At 36.1% G+C, this 10,531-nt stretch overlaps 1 protein-coding gene across 4 annotated transcripts in view; it reads left to right on the plus strand.

The window, feature by feature from the left end:
- The window catches only part of PRDM5 (PR/SET domain 5), a 60,870-nt gene extending 51,472 nt beyond the window's left edge, over window positions 1–9,398 (plus strand). For all 4 annotated transcript variants that reach the window (XM_071753921.1, XM_071753922.1, XM_071753924.1 and 1 more), the window contains 2 exons: window positions 4,004–4,108; window positions 8,746–9,398. In XM_071753921.1, coding sequence (XP_071610022.1) covers window positions 4,004–4,108; window positions 8,746–8,910 — 270 coding nt within the window. In that variant the 3' untranslated portion in view covers window positions 8,911–9,398. The remainder of the gene's footprint in view (window positions 1–4,003; window positions 4,109–8,745) is intronic.
- The last annotated feature ends 1,133 nt before the right edge of the window (window positions 9,399–10,531 follow it).

The following is a 10,531-nucleotide window of genomic DNA, read 5'->3' on the forward strand; positions in this document are numbered from 1 at the left end:
GTGGAAATAAACATAATCATAGCACCCTTGTAAATAAAGGGATAAAGGATCTATTCTTGTAAAATACCTTGGGGAAAAAAAAAAGTCTGGTCTTTTCGCCAGAAAAATTGTGAAGTAGTTTAAAAGTTACAGTATGACATTCTCAAGGAAAATGTCATTTTAGTGATTAAATCTAGATATATTTTACCAGTGGGATTAAATGCCAAACTTGATCCTGTGGATCAGGGAAGGCTGCTGGAAAAATCATTGTGGAAAGTTGATTAAGGTCTGGCAGCTGCAAAACTGAGTACAGCCTGGGTGGCCACAGGTGTCAGCTTGAACTCTGAAGTAAACAGAGAAGGTAAGCCAAAACCCCTACTGACAATGTCAAGAGAAGAAAATACCAACCACCGAAAATAAAATGTCTCTTGAGTACTGATTTGTTTCTGTGAAAGTAGATGTGTTTAGTTTACGGTTTGTTTTTTGGATAGTGTTTTTTTGTTTTGTTTTGTTTTTCCTTAAAAAGAAGAAATACAGCAGCCTAAGGAAATATAAATGAAGAACTCACTGAAGTTCTTGATGAAATGAATTTACAAACCGTATCAGCTTTGAGGAAATACATGCATACTTCCAGTCTTTACAGTGCACTAAACTTGAGCTCTTTCCAAAGGCTTTATTCTCTACATAACATGTAGAGAAATTAATGTATGTTACTGCCATGTAATTGTTAATGTTTGGAAATAACATCATTGATAGGTGCCCAGAGTTATGATCATGTCAAATTGATTATTTCACTACTTCTGAAAATGGTAGTTTTATTACAATTTGTTTCAGTTAAATACATGGCACTGATGGAAAACAGACTAAACGCCACTGCAATTTTTTTTTCATCACTTGGCTCGAATATTTCTCATTTATACTTTGAAGGTATAACAGATGGAGGTAATTTTATAGCTTTTTAAAAAATGTGATTTCTGGTGGTTGGAAGGCTGCTGGCTGTAATGCTCAACTTGTACATTTCTGAGGTAATATTTTAAAATTAGAGGAATTACGATGTACTTTGCGTGTGTAAGTGATATTTTAAGTGTGTCCAACTTTCCTATAATGTCATTGTTGGTCCCTATTGTACTCTCGCAACTTTTAGACCTATTGCTTCTGTTTGTTGTGTGGGTTTTTTGGTTTGTTTGTTTTTTTTTTGTTTTTTTTTTTTTGTTTGTTTGTTGTTTTTTTTGTTTTTTGTTTTTTTTGGTTTTTTTGTTTGTTTTTGTTGTTGTTTTTGTTTTGGTTTTTTGTTGTTTTTTTTTTTGTTTTGTTTTGTTCCATGTTTTAGAGCAGAAATGGTGATGCCAAGCTGACAATCTTTTCCATGTTACAAATGTTGCCTTTTCCAAATATTGTGCAACAGAAATTTGATATAAGGGGAAGGAGGGGGAAAGAGAAAAGAAAAGAACAGAGTATTTTGTTTTGAAGAACTTAGTCTTCAAGAGTGGTGTCTTAGAACCAAAAAATTTGTCTTTTTCTCTGGAAGGAAACATAGGCCCAAGTTTTGTTCTGGACAACACAATCGATTTCATTGAAAGGGACATTAATGTTAATGAAGGGCAGGTTAGCTTAATGGGGGAGGGGGCTAGTGTGAATGAGAATTGTGTCTGCTGAAGTCACTGGAACATACATATCTAAGGTATCTAAAATTAGATCAAAGGCAGCTTTGTTTTCATGCACTACATATGTGAATCTGAATACACATGCCAAGGAGATGGTTAGATACACCATTCTTAACATAGAGAATAATACAAATAGCCAAACATAACCTCGGGGAAAGTATTACAGCCCAGGTTTGTGACTTCATCTTCTCAGAGTTCATAGACTGTCTCCAAAATGGAAAGCTGGAGTCCATTGATCTGAAATTAATAAGATAATCATAAAGTTAACCCTTCAGTTACCTGAAGAACCTGATGATAAAAAGAGAGCAAGTACACCTGGTACAATTTGCACACCTGGTACTGTTTGCAGTAATGAATGTTTTCATAAGGTCTTCAGATGTACGCATCATACATACACTTTGCACTTTCTGTGACTCAAGGTACACAGGGATGCTGTTTTCAGAGGACTCCTAGAAAATGTGGTTTAAGTTAACTGCAATGCAAAATCAATTAAGGGGGTGTTGCAGAAACCTGCTTTTCATATGGCTTGCTTGTACCTTTCCTTAAAAATTACAGACCCTGTTCTGTGAACTCTTTAATTGGTCTTACAAGATTCCCTGTGACATGAAGTTTTTGGTCTAGATGATTTTATTTTAATATCAGCTCAGATCTTTTTTTGGTAATTTGTTATATTTTACTCTATATTGAAGATTTGTGGAAATTACAAGATTAAAATAATGATTAAAAACCACAAAGATGGTATACATATAAGAAGAATCTTGAACAGGAAAGCTCATTAGTGGCTTCCCTTTGGGCCATTCAGTTTATAGGCAGCTGGGCACTCTGTACTCACCTTGTGTCTGTTGAATGTTTTTTCTTGAATCATATTGAAATGTACTTAGCTCAAGTTTTACTCATACCTGAAACTGCTGGAGAGATGCTTTTTCCTGTGTACACTGCTTATGGCCTGGTTTTGGTGAGCTAGAGGATTCCTACCAGCAAAATTTGAGGTGTTTCTGTGTACGACGCTGCCTTTTCTAGGAAATGTTACGAGAGGGTAGTACATCGCAGCTAAAGCAAAATGTATAACCACGTCTTCATCCTAGCTGAACTCTCTGTACTTGCAAAGAGCTGCCCTAAAGACAGGGCAACACTGATACAGTCCATTGTATTACTTGTGTGGCTTATGCTGAATACCTGGCAGTATTTAGCAATATATGGAGAACTGATTTTCCACTACATAGTCTGAATAGGAATTAAATAACCAGATAGATTCTTCACTTCGTAGCTTCCACACCTAACCTTAGTTGTTCCCTCTCACTTATCCTTGGATCCCACATAATTTCTCAAGAGACCATGAATATTCCTGCATATTATTTATTAATTCGTGGAATTAGCATTTTTATTGACTATTGATTTTCAGTCTTTGATGTGAATTTAATGTTGTAAAAATTGTTTACACTGTTGCTTAAAATACCTATCTTTAGCACCTAAGCAATACAGAATTAGGAATCACAGAAAAAAGTAGCATGAGAGTGAAATCAGCAGAATTGATTCAAAACAAACATGCCTCTTAGAAATTTAAGTCAAGCAATGTGCAGACTAACTTTTACATTTCATTAATTTATTTAAATGTTGTTTTGCATAAAGTTCATTTGTAACTTTAGTGGAATAAAGCAGGAGCTACACATGATATAAAAGTTCCTCTATACTAAGGAAAAACTTCAAAGAAGAAAATCTTTAAGTGGTTTTCCATACCTACCTCTAATTATTTATTTGATGTCAGTGTGCTTGCAACTTTTAATATCATGTGTTACAGTAGCTGCTAACCAATAGTTCTAATGAAAATACAGATGGTTTGGTTGCCATCTGCACTTCTTTCGAGATTCTGCAATGAATATATGATTAACCTTCTGTCACCACTTTTTCAAAATAAATTTTTTCTTTATCACAAGCTTTGTGCAAACTCAATTCCTCCCCTCACCTCATCCTTTGCTTGGAAATGTGCTAACAAAGCAGAGGTTTTTATGGGTGTCTTACTTGTCTTTATGCTTTGTGATTTTGTGTAGGATAAAGGAAAGCGCGTTGGAATTTTGTGTTCCTTTACCTTTCACGTTACAAAAACCAGACTCCCAAAATGGCTGGGCTTGAAAGGCTGGAACAGACAATTAATTCATAAGTGGGTGTTGAAGTGGAAACTGTCAGGCCACAGCTTTCCCAGCTTTCACTTAATCATTTGAAAGTCATTTTGTGTTGTTTTCACTGACTGTAATCCCTTGGAGAGAATATAAAACTTGCACTATCCAGCATGGAATTCCACTTCTTTAATGACTCAGGCTCTGTGTTGACTCACTTTCACTCACTATTGTCATTTCATACAGGAAAAACCGTACCAGTGTTCTGAGTGTAACAAGGCCTTCAGTCAAAAGCGAGGCCTAGATGAGCACATGAGAACCCACACCGGAGAGAAGCCATTCCAGTGTGATGTGAGTGATCTCTTTGTCATCTTGACTTCAGTGCAGCAGCAGGACTTGATTGCAGTGATACTGTGCTGTGTCTGTTGGCTGTGGCCTAAAGTTACACTTCACATGGACTTTCATTGCCTAGCTAATTAAAGACCATACAGGGAATTGTATGTACTGTCTTCAGTTGCCAAGAGTTGAACCCTTTTATTTTATGGTTTTGGATCCCTTAGGAGTTATTTTCACCATTATTAATGCCATTTGGATGTTACAAATTATAAATCCATCCTGCTTGGTTTCCTGTTTGAATTGTATGGCAAAATTCTGATGATACTGAATGACAGAGAAATTCAGAAATTTCAGTTGCTGTTTTGTAAATCTGGTCTGGTATTTTTAACATCTGCTAATAAGTTGAGGGTTTTTTTGTTCAATGAAGAAACTGCAGATGCTGTGTATGCCTGTAGCACTGAAATGCAGCGTATCATATTGCAGTTCATAGATCATTGTCAAGTACCTTTCATTCAGCATACCCCATCCTGTATACAGAATATCTCCCAGCTTTTGGAAGGTAAGTGGGGAGGCAGACTGTGCAGCAAATATTGGAAAAGATAATCTTTCAGAATTATCAAATGCCAGAATTCATGTTGTTGCTTGAGAATTTAGGAGAAGGGCATCAAAATAGGTGATGGAATTAGTATAGGTAGTTTGTGCTGTGATACTAGCTCTTAACGAACTAGTCACAAGGGAACTGCCAGCTTTCACTTATATGCTAGGTGGTTTAGTCTTAGCAGTTGTAAATTTGTTACTAAAATTAGATGCAAAATTAGAATAGCTACTGGGCATGTGTCTTGTTAATTGATCTAACTTTTGGTAAAGAATCTGGTGACATTTCATTCAGAATGGAATTTATTAATTTAATAAAAAAATTCAGCTACAGTGTTTTGCTGATGTCTGCAAGTCAGGAAATTTGTAGTCTTTTGAGACAAACTCATCCAGGCTCTGAACAGGATTTCTTTAATTACTTTAATTTCTTTAATTCCAAATCATTGTCAAAAACTTTTTCAGCTTTCAGATCCCTGCACCTATAAGCTGCACATTTTATTATGTTTTCAAATCACTTCAATTGAAAATAGAAGCTCTATGGGAACAAGATATGCTGCTTCAACTATTCCTTCTCTTTTCCTCATTAGTTAGGTAGACCTTTATATTCCCAAATCATAATATTTCTAGAAACAACTATTATCTGAGTCTAGTCCTAGTTATTCTCTGAGAATTTTTATGTACCTTAATTTACTTGAGATTTTTTTTTTTTTCCTATACTTTAAATTACTCTCACATTTCACCAGACTTATTCTTCAGCACTGTTCTTTTACCAGCTGCACACTGCAGAGATTGCTGACTTTTCAGGGTTTGTACTTAAATAGCTTTTGCCTCTACTATTCATTCATACATTCTTCAGTTGCCCAGGTGCCTACCATGGTGTCTGCTGCTTAATGCACACTTGGTGAGTGTTGAAAATTTTGTTACTTCTTATATTCTAATAGTTACTTCTTTCTTCATCTAGACTCCCCTTCTACAGACATAGTGAATGTGAGAGCAGGCCATTCCTTCACAGCTGTCCAACACATTGCATGTTACCAGATGTTTCAGGAAAAGCTACAGGAAAACTGGTAGTGGACAGTTGCAGAAAAATTTACCTATGGGAGATATTATTGTTGGCTCCTCAATACTAAAGATTGCTTTTTACTCATTAATTGGTAAAGTCTGCAAATCTAATGGCCAGACCTACTAAGAATCCTTTAAAGGTGAAAAAAAACCTGGTTTTTCAATTATTAGCACTTTCATAAATGTAAGCATACATGAAGCCATCCTCAAACACAAAAGCCTTCAGAGGAATTGAGGGGTTTGTTCTTGTTTCCTACATGGAATTAGAAACAGTAATAGAAAGTCTTCAGCTTCTACTAAATGTTAACTTTTGCTGTCTAGATTTTCTTCATTTCTTACTACCGCTATCACTTACTAACAGGGACAGAACTGTGCCATAGAGCTGAAAAAAGAGAACTGTTGGCTATTAAAACAAAAAAATACTACTTTATGGGCTCAAGAACAGGCTTCCCTTCACTATGCACCCCTCCCCATCCAATGTAAAATTACATGCAATTTTTTTTAGGCTGTATTTTTGCTTTAAGTAGAATTTTCTTCAGAATCAGAAATAAAAGCCATGTCTTACCTTCCTCTTTCACTCTCCTCTCTCTCAGTTGTTTGCAACAGCCATTACAGTACAGGATTGGGCTACATGTAAAAGTAGTCCTTGTACCCTGTTTGGTGAGGGTGCTATATTTTATTTGTGCAACTGTTCCTGTGTCTTACCATTCAACAAAAGCATTTGCAGAACTTACTTGCAATGACTCAAAGCTCTTATGTGGGAAAGTGAAAATAACTGAAATATGGAAATAGGAAGTGTGGTTTTGTACTAGTATATTAGATTTCTGTCCTCTGTAAGATCAACCAGTCTTTTAGTGGAGGCCAACTAAAATTCAGTTGCCTCAGAGACAACATATTATTCTTTGGGGCAGAAAGGCCAGGTAATGCTTGTCCTGGTTTCTTTCCAGTACAGTATTTCCCTCAACTCTCCCTTTAGTTGACCCTACACTTACTTTCAAATGTCAGTCTTTTCTATCCTCCTTACTCCATCACAACTTTGATCATTTTGAAGAGATTGATTAGAGTTTCAAGTGCACATTATCAAGCATGGCTGTAAATCTAGAAAATGTCACTCTTTCTTAAAAAAGTTAAAATATAAAGCAAACTGTTAAACCCCCCCCCTCCACATACACTTCTATGCATAAGCAGAGCATGAGATGTATGATCTTTTGAGTAATCATCCTGTGAATTCCATGTTCTTTTGGAAGAAATTAGGTAGCAGAACATTCCAGAGCTGAGCACATCATACTAGCTACGTGAGTGTTATAAATGATAAAATGTACTATAAAGCTGTGTTATAAACTGTTTACTTTGAAAACGAGGAGGCATGTTTGAGATACACAACACATAACTATCTTGTACATGTGTATATCCTTGATTGGTTTCTTGGCTTCCCAGAAATGTGTTGTGTTTACAAGTGTGTGGTACTTTTAACAGGTTGAGACTTGTGATCACACATGATGGTAATAATTAAATAAGAGGAATGGCAAAAACAGTATCAAGACCTGACCAGTGGATGGTGTAAGTGACATTCACTGTTGCGTAACAAAAGGGTGACTGTTGCTTCGGTCTGAAACACATAATTGATTATACATTGAGGGGAAAAAGTTGGAGGGTTACAGTTGCTGCATAAAAGTCTTCAGTATTACATCATGTCATAAATTCAAAAATGTTCCATTGCAACAGCACATGCAGTGTTCTTGTCTGGGGAAGAATTATTGTGGGGACAAGAATTACCTCTGGCTAGTGCCAATTTCATGATCATAGTATGATTTTGCCTTAATTGGCATAAAATGCATACGCTGAAGGTAAGATTATCTACTTGGATAATCAGCATTTTCATTACTAGTTTGATACCAGTATGAATTTAAAACTTAATTATCCTAAAGAGGGATTGTGTTGGGTTCCGTTTCCTCTGTGTAGAAGATATTTATGAAATGAACCTGGGATGATAAGATTGCAAGCCTATGAATGTTCATTCTTTTTCAGTTTTATGACTCTTGCCTGTTTTATTTGTCAGACAAGGAGCATGCTTTCTCTTGTTTTTTTTCCTGGGAAATTCATGCATACCGTGTGTATGCACCTGGATGGAAGGTGAATGTGACAAAATAACTGCATGATTTCAATTTACTTGTTGTCTTGTCTACAGATCTATCACTTTTCATTCTAACTTCTCTTGACTGTGCTTGTTCACAATCTTTCATTCTGACTTCAGTACCAAATTTTTTATAAGAAGCGATGGGTTTAGCATGGTGGAGTCTCTCATTCCTCTATCCATGTACTGAAATGGCAGAATGAACTGGACTGAGTGAAGGAAGGGAAGCAGCACAGCAGCCGATATAACAAAGGAACTGTGCATTCATTTGAGAGATGTCCTCTGTCCTTCTTGGCCAGGCAGAGAATACTGGAACAATGAGGTCTATAATAATTATTAACTTTTCTTGCAGTCTTCATATGCTCTTTTTTTTTTTTTTTTTCTTTCCCTTGCTTCTCCCTCCTTGTAACTGAGGAATTCGAACTGATTTTTAGGAAACCACAGATGTGTTTTGGAGGTCAGAAAAGAGATACTTCATCTGAGGTCAAATTGACAGAGGCATGTGATGTTTTGTCATAACTTGTGCTGCATCCTAGATAGAGTAAAAAGTTTTAAAAAAACCGAACAACCCACAATGTAACTGGGGCACCTCAGTGTGTTGATACTTTGAAGACTGGTTCTCTCCCAATCCACCTCCCCAGTGCTTGCAGTTCCATTGTTAAAGTAAAACATGGAAAGATACTAGACAGTAATAGTATTTATGATGCTCTGTGAAGGAGTTACTAATTCAAAGATCAGCTCATTCTTTAAGTGTTGCAGGTATGTGTGGCTGTGGCCTCAGTGATGTCACATAAAGAGCATTGTAACATGTGCTTAAAAGCTGAAGACTTCTTTTGTCTTCGTCTTGTCTTCACTGCCTTAGGTTTGTGATCTGTCCTTCAGCCTGAAGAAAATGCTGATCCGACACAAGCTAACTCACAACCCCAATCGACCGATGGCAGAATGCCAGCTTTGCCACAAGAAGTTTACAAGAAATGACTACCTCAAAGTGCACATGGAAAATGTTCATGGGGAAACTGACAGCTAATTACATCCTGTGTGAGAAGACAGAATCTTGCGTTCCAAAGTGCTCTATTTGTACACGTACAAACTCCAGACTTCTCACCTGACTAGTAAGCATAGTCAGGAGAAACAGTATTACTGTAGTGAAGTGTTGTTTTTTCCACTTTTTAAAATATGGTATTAGGATGAGAACCAAAGACAGACATTCACCTGAAGTAAAATGTAGCTTGGAAATAAAAAGTTGAAGATAAAGAACTTTGGGAAAATCTTATCCTCATTAAAAACAACAAAAAAAAAAACCCAACCAAAAAAACAACCAAACCAAACAAACCCCCCACAAATACAAAACCCAAATAGCTTTAAGTTCACCTTCTTAATTAAATACTTAGAAACTTAGATATTGGTAGAACTACATGGAAAACATTGCCATCTGGAACTGAACCCTTTGCTGTCTGCAACTGTATTTCTGTATCCATGCTACAAGACTCCATTAAAATTCTTTAATTCTTAATCCATGCAGAATTTCTCATTATAATTGACTGGTGATTACATCCAGGCATATTTTATTTAGATCTCAATTCTGGATTTTGTTGTAACATGATGGTGTCTGGTTTAATTTTTGGCTTTCTCATTACTAGGTGAAACTCATTAACTTGCAACAGGTTCTTGGAATGCCGAAACTGATGGGTATAGAAACGGTGGAAATCTGTTGCATTAAGCACTTCTGTATGACCACTGAGGAGGAAGTATTGCTTCTGGTTACGTGAATGAAGGCTGAAGTAAAAAACATTTAACAATTTGAGTACCTTAATTCATAGCTACCATTGTTATTGGCAAGGCGAGTGGAAATAATGACAGAGTGGCTTGAGCAGTTAATGTTGCCTAGTTAACATATATTTGATTTCCTGGTAAACAGCTGGTTCCCAGAATATTTCTTGTTGCTGAATCTGGTGCTCTGGATTTCTTCATTCCACATAACTATCTATTTTACTTCTATTAAAGAGCACTGAAAAAATACTGCTTTACAACTAAGGTAATTATGAAATTGTTCAAGTTCTCAGACCGAGTTGTTTAGTGCAGCAAAACTTTTTGAAAGGAGTTCCCACAGGCCCTCTTGAACTACAGCTAGATAACCAAGAAATTTTTATCTACAAGGACAGTAAAACTAACTTCAAAGGGTGGTTGCATGTGAAATTCCTGAGTTATCAGCAGTTAATATTAAGACTGAACAGTAGTCACCTGTTTATATATATATTGGGCCTGTCAATGTTCTTTAAATTTAACCTGGATTGGGATGTCTTGCATCTAGTTTTCATGGGAAAATAATTCAGCTTTTTAAATGCGGCAGCTACTGTTATGCTGAAATGAACGGCATAATTCTTTATCTTACAGTAGACTCCTTACTCAAATCTGTTTATCATATGTTAGATTTTCTACTTGGAAGAGCAAAAAAGAAATAGCAATAGTAGTATTGCTAGTGATGGAAATAGCTAGAAATAGATGTTGATGTGTTTAGTGGTTAACACTTCCATTTAGATCCCATTCTTCAGGCTGAACATCTGTATGTTAGGTGTTGATTTTTTGAGGCCTTACGCTGGATTGCAATACTAATGTTTTCTGTAGCCATTACTTTTTTACAGAAAATA

Source organism: Heliangelus exortis, chromosome 10, assembly GCF_036169615.1.
Source record: "Heliangelus exortis chromosome 10, bHelExo1.hap1, whole genome shotgun sequence".
Lineage (NCBI taxonomy): Eukaryota > Metazoa > Chordata > Aves > Apodiformes > Trochilidae > Heliangelus > Heliangelus exortis.